The sequence below is a fragment of the Filicampus tigris genome, chromosome 9, assembly GCF_054856515.1.
Source record: "Filicampus tigris isolate MCC_2025a chromosome 9, RoL_Ftig_1.0, whole genome shotgun sequence".
In the NCBI taxonomy this organism is placed as follows: domain Eukaryota; kingdom Metazoa; phylum Chordata; class Actinopteri; order Syngnathiformes; family Syngnathidae; genus Filicampus; species Filicampus tigris.
The window spans coordinates 7174494-7196307 of record NC_141225.1 but is presented as its reverse complement, the minus strand read 5'-3'; the positions used below and the strand labels follow the sequence as shown (position 1 = coordinate 7196307).

The window sequence follows — 21814 nt, the reverse complement described above, 5'->3', positions numbered from 1 at the left end:
TTGAAATAAGGATGTGATTTTGTTCTCACACAAAAGAGGCAATTCCTTGGCAGGGTTTTGAACACATGTTTAGGGTGGATTCATAGCATGTTGTATCGTACTATCACCAGAGGTGAGTAGAGTAGCCAAATATTGTACTCAAGTAAAAGTACTGTTACTTTAGAATATGACTCAAGTACAAGTAAAAAACAGTCCTCAAAATAGTTCCGGTACGTGAGTAGGAGTAAGGATTCAGTGTAAAATGAATTGAGTACTTAGTAACTAGTGGATAACTTCTAAATTACTTTATTATTAAAATAATGAAACTTATTATTACTATTTAATCAACGTATGTATGTCAAACAGACAATTATATTAATAGGAATCTGCAAATTCAAATCTTGGCCAATAATATCACTTAATGAATCAAATCAGAGTAAATGTGATGGTGTTATTTACATGTTTACAGCCTATTTATGCCAATGAGCCTATTTTTTATCGTATCATACTTCATCCATTCCAAACATTCAACTTGTTGTTCAAGTTAAACACTTAATACTTAACAACATGTTAAAGTGTAAGCCGCGGACATATAAATCACTGCAGCTCTGTCTTCACACTCATGTGAATCACTTTCTCCACAGTGACTCCTCCCTTACACATTCAGCCATCAATCACAGCTTCATAATCAATTTTCAGGCTTGCTAACCCTCCTACTAATCGCACCGATTCCTATGCCAACCAAATCTTACAGACTGTAGCTAGTAACGCATACATCAGAATACATACAGTAGACCGAGAGCGGAATCTCCACCCCTCGTGTACCCTTTGTTTATGTAAACAAAAACTGACGGCCCTTTGTTTATGTAAAAAAAAAAATGACTGGAGGTTGAAGCCTTATGCTGTTGCCATATCAACACGAAACCAGCTCGCAAAAGCCTCACCTCAAAGCCTATGTGAGTCACAGGGAGTTCCTCTGTCAAGCATGACTACCAAATGTTACAGTCAGACTTTCCTTTCTTGGCTCTCAGGAAAAAAAAAATCAAGATGTAAAAGTTGTGCAAAGGGGTTTAAAGGGAATTCCATTAGCACACGGGCTCGGGAGGAATTCATTACATTTGGGTGATACCCAGAATAAAGATTCTGATTAGTTTCTCAGTCGCTTCGGTTCATTTCTCAGATCTGAATTGAAATGTAAAACAGCATGTCCAGTCTCAAAACAATTAATACAAACATCATTGGTTCCAATGAAAAATCAATTTTCTTTCTCAAAATGCTTAGTGCAGCTCTCAAAAATAATTATCTGTATCACTAAACATGTCAGTGCCATCAGAATGACAAGTCTTTGTGTCATTGTGTACAGATAAGACACTCAAACTCCTTAGCCATGTTACCAATTTAACAGTGTAATATGAGGGCGTGTTCTGGTGTAAACTGACACTTGAGGTTTGATGACAATTATTCTAAATTGAAAGTTACACCTTCGTGTATGTGGAAGATTTATTGCAAGAGACTGGGTAAGATTCACATTTCACTTTTTCTGTTTGCACTGTAATTTGTTGACAAACCACAAACTGTGATACAGAAAGGAAAAGACAGCACTGCATAGAAAAAAAAAACAATTGGAAAAAAAACAACAAAAAAAAACAGTATTGTTTTGTCTTCATGCTGGTCTTGCTGGCGTCACTAGCTAACAAGACCAGCACGAAAACACCATGCTGGATTATGCAGATTATTTTCCCTTATTTTTTTAAAATATATTACTTTTTTTAAGCAGGGAGTACATGCAGCACTGTAGGAATTACAGTGCAGTCTTCTTACACGTTCCTGGCTTTTGGGCCAAAAATTCTCATCCAAATCATAACACTTATCTTCACTTGCTGTGAGTGATGTAAGAAAAAAAAAAGGTTGATCATTGGTTGAGCTAATGCGTCACCCATTTCCCTTAATTAGAAAAACTAAAATTTCGCCTGGGGAAAAAAAGTCGAATGTAAATGTATAGAAACCTGCTTGACATATGCTGACATCTTGTTCAACCATTTTGTATGTAAGGAGTTATTACGATGAACTAATTCCACAATGTTGTGGGGTGTAGGAAAATTTAACTTAAACTTATTGTAACATATTTTGATCAACTAACACACTCAACACTCATGATAATTTTTAAATCAGGCTTTGCTGACTTTGATCTGAAGGGCGGAGGGTTACTAAACATGGCCAATTATGGATATGTGTACCCCGCTTTAGACATCTGCTTGGTAGAGGATCCACCAGTGAAGTAATCATTCTGAAATGTGGATTTGAAGTATGCTTATTAACAGCACATAGATAAATATTTAAAATGAACATCTGCTCCTGTTATTATACCACTGAGGCCTTGTTTGTCTCGCATTTAAAGACACATTACATCTTCACAATCCCAAATGTTTGCAAGCAGTTTGAAGTCCTTTTGAAGCAAATATTTATTCAATTTTTAGTGCCGTTTTCCTCACAGAATGTGGTGTGTTGTTTCCTAAACCTAGACATCACGTTAGGATTGTGCGATGGAATTTCGTCTTATTCACCTTTAGTTTAAATGCATCATTTATGTGGTTGAAAATGAAACCTCATGCTACCAGGTGGCTGTGTGTCGACATTAATTCTATTACCGGTAGTCGCATATTTGAACATAAGCTAGATCATCATTTGCCAAACTATTTAAACCGTGCACTTCCTGGCAGGTAGGCTATCCTGCAATGCTTTGCGTACCACCGAGCTGTTTTTTAAATTGTGGCATCCACGTAAGATGCGATTTGGGGTAGGCTATATAGACTTAGCTAGCTAGCTAGCCGGCTAACTGCAGGCTCTAGTAGTAATTGACCTCGCAATTGCGCCGGATAACTGCAAATGTGAATAAAGGCGCTCAGTTTGTATGACTCAAGTGTGCCACTCAGCCCCATTTTAGCTCCACCCAAGAACCAGGAAAACTGAAATGCTGAAAAACAATTGATCAAAATGTGTCCTCAGTACTACAGAGTTCTTTGCACGTGTTTTCATTGTCTTCAAACATGTAGAATGTATTTAGAAATACATCTAAGAATTCACGAATGTAAGTCTTAAGATACTGTACTCTGGGACAGCAGTGGCACGCACAAAAATATAAGAAATCTTGGGATGTGGGAGGCTGCATTTGTGGACTGCAAGTTGTGTGTTCTAATTGGGACAACCTTTGAGCGATGAAGTAAGGCACAGTCATTAGTCTTCAAATGCAGCCTCTTTCATGGGATGCCACTTAGACTACAGATACCAAAGGGTAAAGCCAGTATGGAAGTCATGTTTATTTAACAACTTCAACCTAAAGTCCATTTATGCCTCAGTAAAATAATAAAAATAATTGGATTCGGCTGGGAGAGCCCATTCAAAGTTTTAGGTCACACAAAACAGAATGTGGCTTAGCACTGCGAAAAAAGGACTCTTATTCCTCATTTAAGTGGAGTCAGAATCAGCAGAGAAAACACATTGAATTCCCAACCCCACGAAAGTGACGGATAAATTGCTTTCAACATTTTCCTGTTCTTGACAAACAGGATGCCGAGTGGAAGTTCAAATAAAAAAAGTGGCTAAGTGATGAGAAACACACTTGATTTATGGTCGCTCTCATTTCATTTTATGCTGAAGTGTATAAAATGCATACAAGGGAACACCTCTTTTTAACGGGTAACAATATTCAAATACTGTAGGGTACACACAATTGAGTTTAGAGCAATTTCCAATCCAAGCAAAGGCTCAATTATCGGATGTTCTTAAATGATTATGCTGATTGGTTATGCTGTGGTGTGGGGTGTGTAAGAGTGATTTTTTTTTGGTCCCAAGCTGCTCAGAAAATGGTCGATAATCATACCTTTTAAACCTGTTCAATATTTACAATCTCAAATCCTCATGTGCGGTCAACACATAGTCAGGCCAGTTCACTGGCTCAGTGATTGTGACGTGAAATGGAACAATAGCCAAGTACGAGTGACCTGATGTGTTGAGTGCTTGCTTAATGTGTCTTAGAAGTCATTCACCACAAATGTCAAAGAAAATACTTTGCAAATGCAGTCTTGTTACCAGACATGGCCAACTAACTGTTAGCCTAGATCGGGGTGTCAAACTCATTTTTGTCTGGGCCAAATTGTAATTATGGTTTCCCTCAGAGGGCCGTTATGACTGTGAACCCAAATAAATGTATGATTGCCTCACATTACATATACACAACAAATCAAGGGCCAGTAAAAACTGTTTGTTCGAATACAGCATTATTACATTTATTTTTAACGGGGGATTGGTAACAAAAAATGCTTACAATACCTCAACGTTGTTAAAAGGGAAGACAATTAGCAATGTTGATATTTTAGCAAGAAAAATGCCAGATCTGGCCCCCAGGCCTCGAGTTTGACACATGTGGTCTTGGATTAATTATTCAAATTTGGCAGGGGTGTTGCCAACACTCTTTTCTGTGGTGTGTCAAATTTAGGAGACATACAGTATTTATTTCCACTTCATAGGGACTTTAAGATCTGGTATTTTCATTCTCTATAGTCACTGTGTATTATCCCAAGTGAGAAAACTTTTATTGATGTATCTTATTACAATTAGGGGTGTCCTATCAAATTGATTATCCCATCAATTCATCGAATAATCAGATTACATCTCGACTTCCGGCGCCGCGCGAGTGGCAGCCCGCTACAGTAGCTCCGGCTCATCGGTGAGCCTTTTCGTGTGTTTTTGTTCTTTAATATTACTCTACCTCATACCTTTTTCGTATAATTGATAGTCGTAACTTGCGTAGCAATGGACACCCAAACTGCGGTATTCTTGCTGCTGCTGATTGCTATTTTTTGCGCGATCGTGTCCGGCGACTTGGCTCGGAGCCGAGCCCCCATTGTTTACAGCCGGAATCAGCTGTTAGCACTCCGTGCTAACCATGCGCCGGCTCCCGGGGCGAGACCCGATATCCCCCGTGAGCTGAGGAGGAAGAGACGGGGATCTCGTGCGGGGGTTAAACGCCGGGAAAGGAGGAGACGATACCATCCCGTCCTCCCGTCTGTTATCATGGGGAATGTTAGATCGCTCCCCAACAAGATGGACGAGCTAGCGGCGCTTACCCGGCACGAGAGGGACTTCCGGGAGGCTAGCCTGATGCTATTCACGGAGTCGTGGCTAACAACGCTAACGCCGAACGCGGTCGTAGAATTGGACGGCTTCCAAATCATACGCGCGGACAGGACGCTGGAGAGTGGAAAGAGGAAAGGAGGAGGGCTGGCTGTGTTTGTGAACGATAGATGGTGTAATCCTGGGCACATCACGATTAAGGAGCAGCTTTGCAGCAGGGATATTGAGCTGCTAGCTGTTGGCATGAGGCCATTCTACATCCCGCGAGAGTTTAGTCACGTGATCGCGGTGACCGTCTACGTCCCACCAGCTGCCAGCTGCGACACAGCCTGTGATGTCTTGACTGCAGCAGTGAGCAGGCTACAAACACAGCACCCAAATGCCCTGGTACTCATCTCTGGTGACTTCAATCATGCCTCCCCTTCCTCCTCTCTGCCTTCATTCACACAGTATGTCACCTGCCACACCAGAGACAATAAAACACTGGACCTTTTCTATGCCAACACCAAGGAGGCATACACATCACTGCCCCTCCCCCCGCTGGGCAAAGCTGATCACAACCTGGTGGCTCTCCAGTCTGTGTACAAACCTCTGGTCCGCAGGCAGCCAGCTGTGACCCGCACGGTTCAGAGATGGTCTGGAGAGGCCGAGGAGGCCTTAAAGGACTGCTTCAGCACAACTGTGTGGGAAGTATTCAGCGATGCTCATGGGGAAGACATTAGTAGTCTAACGGACACTGTTACAGACTATATAAATTTCTGCATGGAGAACACCATACCCACCAGGACAGTAAGGTGTTTCTCCAACAACAAACCCTGGATCACACCAGACATAAAAGCTCTCCTGAAGGAGAAGAGGAGGGCTTTTGCGTCAGGCAACATAGAGGAGCGGAGGACTGTGCAGCGCCAGCTGAGGAGGAGGATCAGAGAGGGGAAAAGGTCCTACAGGAAGAGGATGGAGGAGCAGCTGCTGCAGAATAACGCCAGGGGAGTCTGGAGGGGCCTGAAGACCATCTCAGGCCACGGACAACCCAAGACCCGGACTGAGGGGGACCTGCAGTGGGCAAATGAGCTGAATCTCTTTTTCAATAGGTTCGATCAGATGCCTGCCTCCACTCAGTCTCTCCTGCTGCAGTCTCCACCTACTCCTCCTGCTGGGCGTGTCACCCCCTCCCCTCTTTTCTCCACAGACTCCAGCTCCCAGCTACACCAGATAGCCACCACTCCTTCCTGTCCAGCCTTGGCCTTCACAACATCTCAGGTGAGGAACCAGCTGAAGAAGATGAAGGCGAGGAAGGCAGCGGGTCCAGATGGCATCAGCCCCCAGCTCCTCAAATCCTGCGCAGACCAGCTGTGTGGAATTGTCCAGCACATGTTCAACCTGAGCCTGAAGCTGGGCAGGGTCCCCCAGCTATGGAAAACATCCTGCCTGGTCCCGGTGCCAAAGACCCCCCACCCGAAGGAGCTCAACAGCTTCAGACCGGTGGCGCTGACGTCTCACCTGATGAAGACCCTGGAGAGACTGGTCCTTGTCCACCTGCGCCCCCTGGTGAGCTCCTCAATGGACCCACTCCAGTTCGCATACCAGCCTGGCATCAGTGTGGATGATGCCATCATCTACCTCCTCCACACTTCACTCTCCCACCTGGAGAAGGCGGGGAGCACTGTGAGGATCATGTTCTTTGATTTCTCCAGTGCTTTCAACACCATCCAGCCCACCCTACTGGGAGACAAGCTGGAGCGGGCGGGGGTGGCGCACCACCTCACCACATGGATCCAGGACTACCTCACAAACCGGCCACAGTATGTGAGAACACAGGACTGTGTGTCTGACGTGCTCCTCTGCAGCACGGGGGCCCCACAGGGAACTGTCTTGGCTCCCTTCCTGTTCACCCTCTACACCTCGGACTTCAACTACAACACCCCTACCTGTCACCTGCAGAAGTTCTCTGACGACTCTGCGATTGTCGGCCTCATCACAGGCGGAGATGATCAGGAGTACAGAGAACTTACTCAGGGTTTTGTGGACTGGTGCCAGCAGAACCGCCTCCTGATCAATGCGGGGAAATCCAAAGAAATGGTGGTGGATTTCGGTAGGCGCCAGCACTCTTCACCTGCACCAGTGAACATCCGGGGAACAGATGTTGAGAGAGTCTCAACTTACAAGTACCTGGGTGTTCATCTGAACAATAAACTGGACTGGTGCGACAACACAGACGCCCTCTATAGGAAGAGTCAGAGCAGACTCTTCCTCCTCAGGAGACTGAGGTCTTTTGGGGTTCAGGGGACACTCCTCAGGAACTTTTATGACTCGGTGGTTGCATCGGTCATCTTCCAGGGAGCGGTCACCTGGGCAGGCGGCGTCTCGGCCCGGGACAAGAAGCGGCTGGACAAACTGGTCAAGAGGGCCGGCTCTGTCCTGGGCTGCTCCCTGGACTCTGTGGACTCGGTGGGGGACAGGAGGATGTTGGCCAAGCTGTCATCAATGCTGGGCAACCCGGACCACCCCCTCCAGGGCACCCTAACAGCACTCCACAGCACCTTCAGTGACAGACTGTTACACCCTCGCTGTGCAAAGGAGAGATTCCGCCGTTCCTTCTTGCCTGCTGCTGTCAGACTCTTTAACAAGAACATTGTGTAGTCTCTACAAACTGGCGGTCATTAGTGCAATTGTGCAGTCCTGCACCTGAGCTCGTATCGTGCAATACCCAATATTCCCCACTACTGTAATACCGTGCAATACTCAACATTCCCCACTACTGTTAGTCTAGTTTTATTTTTATCCAATGCTGTTCCTTACATTTCACTACAGCACTGCAGCACTGTCACTTAGAGTATTTTTTCCTCTGTACTATGTACAGGCCGAAATGAGTGTTCCTCATATTTTTTATGTAGATGTAGGTTGGTGTGTATACACATGTGTATATACACATGTTACTGCGTATATCTACATAGGTTTGATTCTAAATGTTTGCCGTCAATGTTATACATTAATGGCCACATTATGCCGCCGCCCCTGTGTGACCTATATCCTTGCTACTGTAACAACGAAAATTTCCCCACTGTGGGATCAATAAAGGCATTCTTATCTTATCTTATCTTATTTTGCAATAAATCGTATAACAAAACATTTTTCTCTATTTTTTTAACCAATTATTGTTGATTATTTGAGGGATAAACAACTAAACAACAATTAACCAATATCGCACAAAATGGATTAATGTGAAACGTATACAGTTACTTGTCTGGTCATTGTTTTCCAAAGTAAAAGCTGATGTTTGTAAATGTTTTCTTTTGATTAAACACTAAAGATAATCCGTTTGCTTTCATGAAGGTCTACAGAAATGAGACAATAATTACCGTTGAGAGGCTTAAGTCTGAGTATTTAGACAATTTTGAGTTAAACCACGGCCCTAAACGATTAGTCGATTATCAAAATAGTTTGTTCATTAATTTGATAATCTATTAGTTGTCAATGAATCAGGACAGAGATCCAATCAAAGGCATTCATTTCCACTTACTTTTGTTAACATTCAACCTTGGTGAAGATTTGTTTTGTGTCACTATGTACATTTTGTAACTTTTTTGATACAGTTCCCGTTGGATCTCATCCGATTGTGTCTGCGGTGAGTATCCACATTTAAGCCGAGAGTCAGGACCTGTGAAATGCGTCCAGACATGTGTCAGGATGGGTGTAGGCTAGCCGATGAAAAGCCTGTGCCTGTGCCTTGCGAAACTGTCTGATACTGATACTTTTCCATTTGTCAATCACAAACAAATTTTTCTCCTCACTTCCTGTTCAGAGGTCACATCAACACTTTTGTCAACTGTGAGGTTCCCATTGCCCTTCTCTCCATTCCCTTCATCCACAGGAGGGTTTCATGTGTGTTTTTGCTTTAAGAAGAGGCTCAATCATTTCTTAATGGGACTTGGCGCTGTGTGGTTTGAGATGAACAGGAACCACACGTGAACACATGGAGTTTGTGCTCGCAGCTGCTCCTTTGTGGCGGGCAAACTGCTTATTAGTGGGATCTGTTTAATTGCAACTCATGCGACTTGTTGAAAATAAATGAGCGGCTGCCTCCCAATGTTTTCCAACAAATCTCCCCCTATTGGGTGGGGTTTATTGACGGCTGCTCGCTTCCAAAATGAGAACATCCCCAAAAGCCTCTTGCATAACATGCAAAAATGATGCAATTTTCTTCCTGTATAGGATTTTTGAAATAAATCCCTTAAGCTTGTTTTGCGCAGTAATAATGCTTTATGCATTATGACTATTATACATATGACTATTGATCTGTTTATAGTCGGCCACTGAAGTTCGATTGTGTTTCCACTGTTCTGGAATGTATGTGAAAGTACAACAAATATGTTTTCAAGACAATGTCACAGTTAGTCCGAGGTGTTGGTGTGTACCCAAGTGCAGAAAAGTAGGGAGGCAAGACCAAGGAGCAGGAATGATCTAAAAAAAAAGGGAAATATTTACAAAAAGGGCCAACAAGGAACATGGAAATCTCAAACTCATCAATTAACAAAGTCCAAGAAAAGCAAGGTAGAAATTAACACAGGGTATGAATTCACCACAAAAGAAACCACAATGGGTCTAGATTAGCATGGCTAATAGCAGCAACACAGAACAGCAAAAATACACCAACAGATTGAAAGACAGCAGGGAACTAAATACAAATAGACAATACAACGAGGCGCACCTGGGCAAGGCACGAGTGGATGTAGGGAGTTGATTTGTTGACACAGGAAACAGGGCTGACAACAGGTGGAAACAAAATCCAATCAACACACGCAAAGCACGTGGGGAGCAAAGACATAACATGAAACACAACATTCCATTCAGCAGTTCCCATAAAGTCCTTGAAAGGTTTGAAAATAGCCAATTTGAATTTAATAGAACGTGATGTTCTCAGAATGCATCTTGATATAATCCATCGAGCAGTTATCTATTCAGTCAAAGACAAGCTGCACTCAACATGTGGGAGGAAGCCAGAGAACCTGGAAAAAAAACACAGGCACAGGGAGAATATGTCACTCCACTCTGTAGAGGTGCTGAAACTCAAACCCAGGACTTCACTTGTGAAGCATATTACTTGCTAACCACTATGAAGCCTGATCACATTCCTATAATTGACCCTAACCACCCACCCCCCAAATCAACTTTGGAATCTCATTTGGTTGTTTTTATATGAAAGTATGTGCAGCACAGTGGAGGGGGTGGCTGGCATCTGCCTCCCGATCAGAAAATCCACATTTGAATCTCCGTTGGAATATCTTCGTGGCATGAAACGTAGATAACCCGCTTTCTGCATTCTTTGCCATGACGTACAGCATTATCCGTCAGAGGGCAAAGGGGGACCTCACAATGAGGGGTAGGAGGAACATGCGAAGGCGAAGAATGCAGCTGATTGTGTCTTTTATCAGCCGCCGCCGCCGCCACCGCAGTCAGCAAAGTGAACCGCATTGTAGCAGGCCTCGTCAACACCCACTTTCTCACGCTAAGAACCTGGCCAAACTGCACATTTGAAACATGGCAACACACGTTTATTCCAGTTATCAATACAAAAAATACAATAACATACTTAGGCAGCAGTCAATATTTACAACATAAGAAAATAAAAGTGCTTGACCAGCGGACTGTCATTGGACTGGCGAATGGCCACACAAGACAGAATGGCCTGCCAGTGGAAGTGCAATATTATTTATCTTTTTTTTTTTTTTTTTCCCTTTCTTCCCTTCAGAGGAACTGCTCCAGTGTGTTGGCACGTCCTTCCTGGTTCCCAGATGCTCTTATGCAGATGGGCATTCTTCCAACTGGAGGTAAAAAAACACAAATGTTCAGAATTCCTTTTCTGTTTCAGTGTTTATTAATAGAGTGAGCATGTTTTCACACACGGGAACAGACTGGTACCTTTTAGTGCAGCTGGCCTTCTAGATACTTTGGAAGAGTAAGAACTCTGGCTTCATGTCATCTCTGGTGTCATATGAGCTACAAGGTCACCAAAAATATTATCATACATATACACTCAGCAGATCTGGATAAAGGTGCAAAATTGAGGAACTTTGTTTTGAACTGTTGCAGGATAAAAATGATCACAGTGGTCCGAACGATAGCAACTTTATTGCCTGTACGATGGAGGAAAGAGGGCCAAGAAGATTTGGCCTAATAATACTGTACACAAAGCTACAGTTTCATATGCTGTACGAATTGGGTGTATTATAAGTCATCACATCACTGCCAATAATAATATACATCCACTTGTCTTTATATTTGATAGTCCTGACTAGGTACGGCTAACATGAGTTGGCAGTTTGTGCACAAAATTAATGTTACAATTTGTAAAGTAAAAAAAAAAAAAATGTCATTTTAGGGTTGCTTAGAATTTTGTACGTCCTAATTATGTCAATATATATATGTGACGTAGCAATTTATTGAAACAAGACAATACGCTTTTCTAAATACATTACATAATATAGACAAAGTTGAGGTTAGCATGTTGGCTTGGCGCTAGGCGAGTGTTCCAGTTTCTAATGTGGCCAGTTTGCAAAATTAATTGCATTTGTTCTTTTTAGGGCAGAACCATCTCTTTAGTTTCACTTCCAAATAGACTACATCGGTTTCAATCTTCCGTACGTTATTGGGAAAGTGTTTTATAATGAATGTCAGTCAAGGCCCTGATAGACCAAACCGACGTCGGAGGTCGTGAAGCGTCGTGGCGTCTGAATGTGCCGTCTGTTTGGTGTAGTGGCCACCGTCGTAGTGTCGTAACCCGTCTGTAAGCGTCATGGGGGCGTTTATGTATGTTGAATCGGCGTCGCCAGGCGTGACAACTGGTCACTCTGATTGGCTGTTAGCTAGCAAATCAGCGCGCGGAGCACCAACGGGAAGTGACAAAGGCGGAAAAACAGTTAGCACGCCTCCGCTGCCTTAACCTTCTTACAAGTACAAGAGCGAGGGTTGACAATTTAAGTATTTCACAATACCGTGTCAAGAACGTGCTGGTTTACTTTGCGTGGGAGTTCATCGTGAGCGAAGAATATAGCTGAATGCATTGTTTACGTTTTTATAATCCGCCCCCGGCCAACAGCTTTCCGGTTGGATTTTTCTAACCATGAGAAATGATGACTATCGCCGCCGATGGTATGGAAGGGTATTACATCTTATGCATGCGCAGAAGGTACTTTAATGGTCAGCGTTGCTGTCTGTCGTTGCGGTGTATTCCTCCAGCGTGACGTGCCGATAGCCGGCCGGGCGCCACAGGGGCTAACGTCTGTCACTGTTGGCCAGCGTCTTTTTGGTCTATCTAGGCCTTCAGATTTGCTGTCTACCTTCGCCCCCAATCCCCCGCCCCCCGATGCTAGGAGTGTATCCATGGCAAGACCTCCATTGCCCCTAACCAGACAAAAGTTAACCATCAAACAATTAAACCCAAAGCAGTGAGTCAATTGTGCATACCCTTTCCTCCTGAGAAGACACCGATACAGATAGAGCGCCCCTATGCATACGACTGAAGAAAAAGAAACACATTGTTTACAATTTGTTCAGTTTTAATCGTGTTACTTTGTGTCAGTAAATGCGGTGCTTACCTAGTGAGACGCATACCACGCTGAGTATAACAGGTAAATAATCTGAAAGACACACGAGATGGGGGCACATGAATAGTCTTTGCAATGCAAAATATCAACATGTCATGTGTTCGATAACTCACCAATACCCTTGCTGGCATTAGTGACAACGTCATGCGTTTCTGAAAAGATTAGATAAGTAAATTAATCAAGAATGTATTTTTTTCATATGCAATAATGTATACATTGCGTGTATCTGGTGAGTGTATATATATATATATATATATATATATATATATATATATATATATATATATACAGTATACACATAATACACACACACACACACCCCCACACACCCCCCGCCCCACACACACACACACCCCCACACACCCCCACGAGCGCACACACCCACACACTCACACACACTTGCGATGCATAATTTATTAATATATATTATTTATGTATCCACCACAGCAAATTACAACCACAATAATAAACAGTGTTCCATATTGCTACATCTCTGACAATGTACAAGTCTGCTATACCTCGATAGAAAGACGATGGCGATGACGTCACATTGCTTGCCGCCCCCTCCTCCGCTCCCCCCATTGTCAACGCTCCGCCATCTTTGAACACAGGCATAAGCAGTGCCTTTTAAACAGGCGACTTTGGGCTTGTGAGGTCCATGAGTGCAGGAAAAAAGGCCAAATTGGCAAGCTGATAGACATCTTTGAGATATTTGTGTGCGCGTGTGTACCTCGCCGCGTGGTGACTTCTGTACCGCCGCTGATAATTTTATCTCCGTGAGCTGCTGCTGCGGTGGCGGATGGACTTAATGATGTCGAAAGGTCTGCGAAACGTGGAAAGCAACAGGATGTCATTGTCAGGATGTCACTGCAACCTAACAAAGTTTGTAGCAAGTTTTTGTTAATGAATTACAGGATACAGCAATACATTGTGGTCACAACATAGATAAAAGATGCTCACAAAATGGTCATATTTGGCCACAAAATACTAATTCAGTTTTAGTCTAGATCTAAATAAAGCTGCAATATGGGAGGAATTTGCTTTCCATTATTCAAATGTTACAGTCCACTTACACTGAGACCAAATTGGGAGTTGACCCACCACAATTTACTTTTGAACTTTTAACTGTTACAGCCCATTTACATTGGCGCCAAATGGGGAACTTGACCCACCAGATCCCAATTGAGTTGCAACATGGAGAAAATATATTTTTTACAGTCCGCTTGCATTGGAGCTTAATTGGGTCGCAGTGACCCCCCCAAATCCGGCAGTGGAGGCGTCCTGTGTGATATCAGTTGCCAGTTACTGAGTAATGCTCATTACTGCATTCTTCAGGGCTGTAACACAGTGTCACCTAGATTGAATAATACTAGGCTACATCAAAAATCACTAGAAATATCTCAATAAATATATATAAGATGCAAAACAACCAGTCCAAAGCAGCCTTACCTTTGCATTCAGGAGGCGGAGAACCGTATTCACCCGTTTCCTCGCACTGGATGGAGGCGTTCCCAGTGAGCCTGTAGCCTTCGTCACAGTTGTACAGGATGACCTGGCCGTACATTGGGAGGTCTTGGGAATCCCAAGAGTTGTTGCCGTTGGTCACCTCTGCGGGCTTGTTGCATGTTTGTACTGAAGGATGGCACAAACACGACAACCGCTGTTGATTTTCAAGGCGACATTTTGACTTTGAGCGATATTTTTATTTTGTTTGTATTATTATATCTTGGCCAAGGTTGTTGTGGTTCTTTGTCAACCAAACTTTCAAGAATGATTTTTCAGTGTCATCACAAGAATACAATTGTTTGGTATTTTAATATAGTTTGTAGTCAAGAAGGCTGTGGTAAAAGGTTAGGTAAGTACATGTTCCTCATCTACCAGTTATAATTTTGTCCGCAATGTTCAAACTTCCATTACAATTCATTTTAATAAATGGTGAGAAGCCTTCTGAGGTTGAGTAATTTGTTTTTTTACATTGCCAATACTATATAGCCGTACATCAGGTGATTTTTAAAGGGACACTTGGGTGAGCTTAACATTGTCACTTATATAATAGGTTTTGCATGTAAAAATGACATCAGTACTAAAGTACTAAAATAGAAAATGGCAACTCTTTTCATTTTCCTGATCAAAAAATACATAAAATGAACTTGTTAGTGAAAACATTAAGTATATTTGCCCATACAAATTGGCTGGGGTTCCAAAACAATAAAAACAAAAAGTTGGTGAGTATGTTTCTCTTCTATTGATCACAAATGTAAACTAATCATCAAACTTTCAATGATTATTAAGTTTAAACAAACAGAGCTTTTCTACCAGTATGGGTCATTGCAATAACACTATTAATTTTGAAGTATATCTTACATAAGTTATTTTGAGATCATCTCCCCGCCGGCCCATTTTTTTCCTATTAATCCCTTCCCCAAATATTTGTGAGAAAATCTGAGAGAAGATGGCTTAGGTAGCAGAGGAACATGTCTACCGATTTTGACACAAAGGAGCAGACAATGGAAAAAAGGTGGAAATTTACTGTGACACTTGGATTTTCCCATCCATCCCCACGAGAAGCATTGCTTGAAGCTGGAGCCGCTAATCTGGTAACTGTGGAAACAGCAGGGTGATGGAAAAGTTACTTAATTTTTTCGATTTTCCTCCATTTCTGTGTTCCCGCTCAGTCTGTAATCAGGAACATACATTCTGCATTTGTGTTGGCAAGAGAAACAACGGCAGCTTTAGTTATAAAAAGAGATTTTCATACAGAAAACCTCCAAAGTCACACTCCTGAATCAAGGCACCACTGTATTTACAGTATCTATTATTCTCATTATAAATCTTTGTTCATCTATCTGTCCCTGCCTAACTTGAATATATAGATTTCCCCGTGGCGTTTACACGTTATTTTTTCTCACTATGGCGAAAATGCCACAGTGTGTGGCATGCGGCTGCACCGATAATTCTGGGAGAAGCGCTACATGCACATTTTATCTGTTAGAATCCAATTACAAATGTTCTCTTATAAAGTGTATCTCCGAATGCTACTCAAAGGAACTCCCAGGAACTAGAAACAATGAAATGATAGCAAAGCCTATCAGGAAAAAAATCACTGTGAAATGTAAACCTAACCTCTGTGAGTCACAATTCACAATACTGAGATAATATACTCTGAATGTTCAATGCAAACCGTGAACTATGTTGAGTTGAATCTCTCATTACTCCCTACAGGGATCCTAGTGGAAAACACGCAGGGATAAGTGTTTTCAGGCAAGTTGTCAGAAAAAGTGGCAATGTAAGATGGCTGCCCTCTGGCTTCAGCCACGAGGGGTTAATGGTTAGTCCAACCATATTAGTCCCTGATGCCATAGGGCTTAATTTTCCACCAGTGTGAATGTGAGCAGGAATATTTGTTTTTCTATGAGCCGTGTGGTTGGATGGCAACCACAACAGGGTGTACCCCACTTTTCTTGTCAAAAATCAGGTGGGATAGGCCACAGTTCACCCATGACGATAATCCCAAATAGTTAGGTGACTAGTTTTATCACACAGTGATTAAAGCCCTTTTACACTTGAAAGTTAAAGCTTAAAACATTGCACACACACTTGAAATGTTTTACAATGGCATTGTGGGTACAGAGAGAGATTTTTCTTCACACTCACCCTTTGTCGCACGTGACTTTCACAAAGTCGCCAAAGAGGGTGCCAGCGCTGGTGTCAAATTTCATGTTTGGTTGAGGTTTAGGCACACCGCAGTCTATTTCTAGGGTGCAAAAAATATATAATAAAACAAGGCTGCGTAATGAAGTGCAAATACTTAAGTAGTACTTGACTACTTACTACTTAAGCAGATGTTCTTGGAATTTGTACTCAACCTGAGTATTTCGTTTTCTGATGACTATTTACTTTTACTCTATACATTTAAAAACAGATCTGTGCTTCCTAAATATATGCATTCCTTTTTTCAAACTACGCAGGTGATGACAAATCGTAATAAAGATGTAAATAGAGAGAACTAAAGTCAATTGCGGTTGAGATCTTCATTGACTGAGATTTTGGGGTCTTAAAAGGCAGAAAAAAACAAGAACAGCAGCGAAATGAAGGAGCGTGAAACCATTAAGCATTAACGATGAGGGCAACACATTCATAGAAGCAAGATAGAGTATTCCCTACTGATGGCCTTAGAGCGGAAGTCAACCCAAGCATATTTTTTTCAAGAATATGTTCTATGCAGACCCGCTAGTTGAAACAGGGCAATCTGATTAATATTGGGTTTGTGGAATATGAGTTGAGCAACAAAATTCACGTTTTTAGCCATCTCTGGGGGCGGCCATTTTGTCACTTCTGTCGACTGAAAATAACATCACAGTTGCTCGGGGCTCAGGTAACGACCATAGCTCAGCTTCAGAAAACAGGTGAGCCGTAATTGGTCGTTATCTGAGTCCTGAGGTTCTGTGATGTCGTTTTCAGTCAACAGAAGTCACAAAATGCCCCCCCCCCCCCCCCCCGAGAGGGCTAATAACTGGTGGATTTTGCTGCTTAACTCATATTTCATATTAACCATTGCCTTGTTTCAACTAGTGGGCCTGCATAGAACATGTTCTTGAAAAAAATATGTTTGGGTTGACTGCCTCGTTAAGATAACTGATGTTGTCAGCTACAAGAATGATTCATAGCAAATTTATTGTGCCACCATATAAAATACCAGCGACTGGAATTTTAACATTCTCCATCTGATCTGAAAAAATTAATAAAACTAAGTAAGACGTATTTTTTTCATCAGATATTATTCACTAATTTAGCATTTTTGTTTATCAGTTTTCATTAGCAAAGCTATGAGAACACCTTGTTTTTATCTTGTAAAAGCCAAGCCAACCCAAGATAGTAGTGATGTGCAGAGCGATACAGAAAATCAAAACCTCCAATACAAATGAGACAGTGAATCACTACTTCTACTTTTGCCAGTCTTTTTTGTTTTTTAACGTTACGGTATCTGTACTTAAGTACAGAGTCTGAATACTTATGCCAACCCTGCTTTCATGCATATCAAGAGAATGATAATTAAAACTTACTTTTGCAGATGAGCTCAACTCGAGTCCAGTTGCCATTCTGACAACGTATGACTTCTGAGCCCGCCTCTTTTTCATAGCCATTGCAACACTCCAATATGACACTGGAGCCCTCCGGAAATTTATCCATCAGGAGTGCCTGTTCGCTCAACACGCTGTTTTCTCCTCTCTGAGGCGTGGGACAGTCGGCTGGAGGAAAAACAGGCCAAGTGTCATCGCTGGGATAAATATATATACAGGCTGCGTACGTACTAATATGGAACGAATGACATCCGGAATGTGAAAAAAATTCTATTGTTTAAAGCACTGGCGTCAATCTCATGGCCCAGGGGCCAGATCTGGCCCACCACATCATTTCATATGGACTGCAAAAGCAAAGTTTGCACATCGACTTCATGTTTCTTGGTAAAATACCAAAATTGCAAATTGTCTTGGCAAAATGTTGAGATATTACCAATTCTCCTTTTAAAATAAATATAATGATATTTTTACTGGCTTCTGATTTCAAATGTAGTTATTATTTTGTTGTGCATATGTAATATGAGGCTATCATATCAGATTTCCTTGGGTTCACAGTCATAATGGCCCTCCGAAGAAAACCATTAACTGCGATGTGACCGGTGATAAAAAATTAGGTTGATGCTCCTGGTTGAGGGAAAGAGGGAGAGCCAACAAATGTGAAGAAACATTTGGAACGACCACGGCTATCATTTTAGGCTGTGCCTGAAAGCAACATGTGACTTTTTTAGATTTATGTATTGAGTATTTCATTTATAATCATTTCACAAAAAACAATTAAGATCATATGCAATATAATGTAATGTGAACCGTAACAATTGGGGAAAAAAGGTATCAAGGTATATGAAGTAATAATTTCAAAAATATTTATCTAACAACAAATTAAATACATTTTATTCACGCTGGTGATGATGGACTGGAGAGTTTAAGTATTGAACACAATTGCTCCTGCAAATGAGAGCGGAGAACGTTGGCGCTTTTGTGACTGTCTTCTTATGTGTCTTAATGGGTAGCAAGGATTGAGTGTCAGCTTTTAAGAGTGAAGTTAAGTGAGAGAGATGACTAGATGGGAAAAGAAAATTTGATCCAATGTTTGTGTATTTATGTTGCTTGCCAATGGACAAGTAGGCTGTTCAAAAACTACAGTTACTGTACTTGTTTCCTGTCAAACTCAGTTTGTAGTGACGTCATGAACACTGTGATCTTTCCATCAGTCATCCGAGTGCTCTAAAATTAGTCTAAGGAAAATCTTTCATCCCTCTGATCTACTAACAAATGGATAAATAAAAGATAAATGATTAAATATGAAGAGGAATGGAAGTCAGTTCTGGGGAGAGGTTCAGCTCGAGCAGTCAGAGCCATTTCGACCCGGTTTCCATGGAAAAAAAAGTACTGGGAGCGGCAAACACTTATTGACATTAACCTCCAAAAAACGTCAGCTAGTTTGAGTTCCCAGGCACCGCTTCGTTCAAGTTGTGTAATATCTTATTGCATACTCATGTCCGCATATTACTGCCTACAAAATACACCCAATCGGTAATTTGACACTTGAATTGATTAAAAGAGTATAAAAAACAAGCCAGCAACAGCCGAGTACGTCAAAGTCCGCGCTCATGTGAAGCCCCCATCGTGCCCCCCAATATTTGAAACGTCACACCAGCAAACACACTTGCCCAATACAAAGCAAAACAGGACATCTTCATTTTGGCTACAACGCCTTCACAAAACGATTTAAAGCCATGAATGTGATGCTGTAAATAACACAATAATCTAACTAACCGCATATTAAAATAAAACGGATACTTACCTCACGACACACGTGAGGGGGTTCTTTTGCAACGAAGCATCACATCGATCCATATTAAACAAGCCAACGTAATCCAACGACCCTTACTATTTTCACTCGTTATTGTCTATAAGAAAAAAAAAAGCCGCATTCAGCAGACGGGGGACTCGTACATTATGCACACACCCCCGGCTGTGAAATCGTGCTTTATTTGAGTATTTGCTATTTTCACCACTTTAAATTGGCTAGGATTGCATAAAAAATACAGATGACGTAAGGACGGACCATTAGAAATGATTTGTGATTAAAAAAAAACATTAATGACCATATTTGGACTTCTGATATTTTCGTCCGACAGTGACTATATAATTTTATTTCCCTATTTCAAGGTCACAACAATCTTACAATTTATAACTGCAATAAAGCAAATGAACGCACAAATAAAACACTTTGTTCAGATATTGTGCAGTTTCGGTACGCCGACTGCCTGCTGACACGTCAAGTGCTGTCAAACGTCTCTGAAGAGAGCGAATGCATATCAGCGAAATTGCACAATGTGTGAAGAAAGAAGTTAAAAACTTCGATTTACTAAGAAGACATGATGCACGTAACATACACTACAATGGGACACTTATAATTTATTTTCCCAATCCATGCAGAGCCGTAACATAAGGATGAAAGAACCGCATGTGGCTCCGGAGCCGCGGGTTGCCGACCCCTGAGCGCGCTAGACGAGAGACAAGAATATTTGTACCACTCTTGGAGTATGTGTGTTGCTCACCAATGGACAAGATGTCAGGTGTTAGAAAACTACAGTTGTTTGTTTGCATTCAAACTTAGCTTGTAGTTGAGTGACTTCTTCTTGACCACCTTATGCCACTTTATATATAAAGCACATTTAAAACAACAAAGTTGACTAAAGTGCTGTCCAAGTTAAAAGACAGAACAAACAAAACAAATAATACACGATGGCACATGAGCATTCACTCAGGCTCCTAAGTTTCAAAACCGGAATAAAAATGTATCAAGCACGTTTTGATTGCGACGTCTATGATCACAGTGCCCTTCAAAGGCAACTCTCTCATTTCACCTACTAACACTTAAGTATTGGGTCTAGGGAACTATGATATATTTTTAATTGGAGAAGACTTTGAAGACAATTTATTATTGTTATTGATTTGTGTTTTGTGCCCACGTTTTGTGTACAGTTCGTGTACATCATATGGCGCAGGTTGGTGTAGGTGTCTTTCTTTGTATTTGCTTTTATTTTTCTTCTGTCTGCGGCCAGGTTGACACTGCAAAGACAATCTGTTCTCAATTGCCTTTACGAGGACAAAGGTGAATTAAATCAATGAATATCAACATGGCAATTGAGGATTATTTTTGACAATGTAGAGGTAAAAACAATATTTAGTAGAAAAAATGATATATTTTTTATGAATTTATAACACATGCTGTAATATATGAATCCCAGAAAACAATTAAAAATATATTTTGATTAAATTGGAGATATGGTGTAGTTCACAACTCCATTCTTGATACCAGTCGTAAAATACACTAGTAGTATGTTTTTTTTCTCCACGTTGTATTTTTAAATGAAATATTTTTAGTGTCATATAGCTTTGTGCTCACCTTCTGACCTCCACACAAAGCAGCAGAAGTACAGTAGAGATGTGAGCTTGAGATGTGTGCTGCTTCCCGCTAGAAAAAAGAGCTCCATGTTCGCCAGCGATGGACCAAAAGTGTCCTATCCAGTCACTCCTCCCGCTGCAACTTGTCCGGCCGGTGAAACAGAGATACGGCTTTTAACACTCCGAGGTCCTCCCCTTCTATGAGGTGCTCTTTAAGGGCAGCCACAAGCATTAACATCAACAGGACAGAAAAATAATATGTACTGCTTTCAAAATAAAACCAATTCTAGAACCGTTAGAACGAAGCTCAACTAAATGCTGTAAAATGGAATTAATTACATAGACATAATGCTGGCGTTTGGCCTTTTACCTCCAAAATAGTAATTTTTCAGGAGAACATTTTTTCCAAAAGTTTTCCCACTCATTAGCATTGCATCGTGATTAGAGAACAAGCACTTTTCAACACGTTACATTGGAAAATATTGTGTAAAAATAACACTCATGCGTGTGCACTTACCAATGATATAGATTTTGAAAAAACATGAAATCCACCAAAATGTGACTTATGAGGTTTTGGCCCAACGCCAGCGATAAATAAGAACT

General features: G+C 41.6%; 1 protein-coding gene across 2 annotated transcripts; it reads right to left on the bottom strand.

The window, feature by feature from the left end:
* Positions 1–8245: 8245 nt before the first annotated feature.
* LOC147141772 (complement decay-accelerating factor, GPI-anchored) lies at positions 8246–21403 on the bottom strand. 2 transcript variants are annotated; one of them, XR_015088068.1, is made up of 13 exons: positions 21213–21403; positions 17780–17965; positions 16371–16470; positions 15247–15317; positions 14166–14348; positions 13447–13539; positions 13235–13315; positions 12830–12868; positions 12708–12749; positions 12577–12628; positions 11032–11109; positions 9821–10934; positions 9079–9573 (listed from the first exon to the last, which is right to left on the bottom strand). XR_015088068.1 is itself a non-coding variant. In XM_086040007.1 (12 exons), exons 1-11 carry the CDS (start codon positions 21298–21300, stop codon positions 11052–11054), a joined length of 993 nt encoding a protein of 330 aa, XP_085896133.1. In that variant the 5' UTR covers positions 21301–21329; the 3' UTR covers positions 8246–10934; positions 11032–11051. The 2 variants fall into 2 exon arrangements, 1 of the variants encoding a protein (XP_085896133.1); XM_086040007.1 differs by having other exon boundaries at positions 8246–10934; positions 21213–21329.
* Between the last annotated feature and the right edge of the window lie 411 nt (positions 21404–21814).

Bases quoted from the DNA above. Each gene is read 5' to 3' on its own strand.
- LOC147141772 (XM_086040007.1), bottom strand. From the start codon at position 21,300: ATGGAGCTCTTTTTTCTAGCGGGAAGCAGCACACATCTCAAGCTCACA. The intron at 15,318-16,370 runs GTGAGTGTGAAG...CTGTTTCCACAG, and splicing joins AAAGTCACGTGCGACAAAGG to TTACCAGATTAGCGGCTCCA. The intron at 12,629-12,707 runs GTAAGCACCGCA...CTTTTTCTTCAG, and splicing joins CGTGGTATGCGTCTCACTAG to TCGTATGCATAGGGGCGCTC.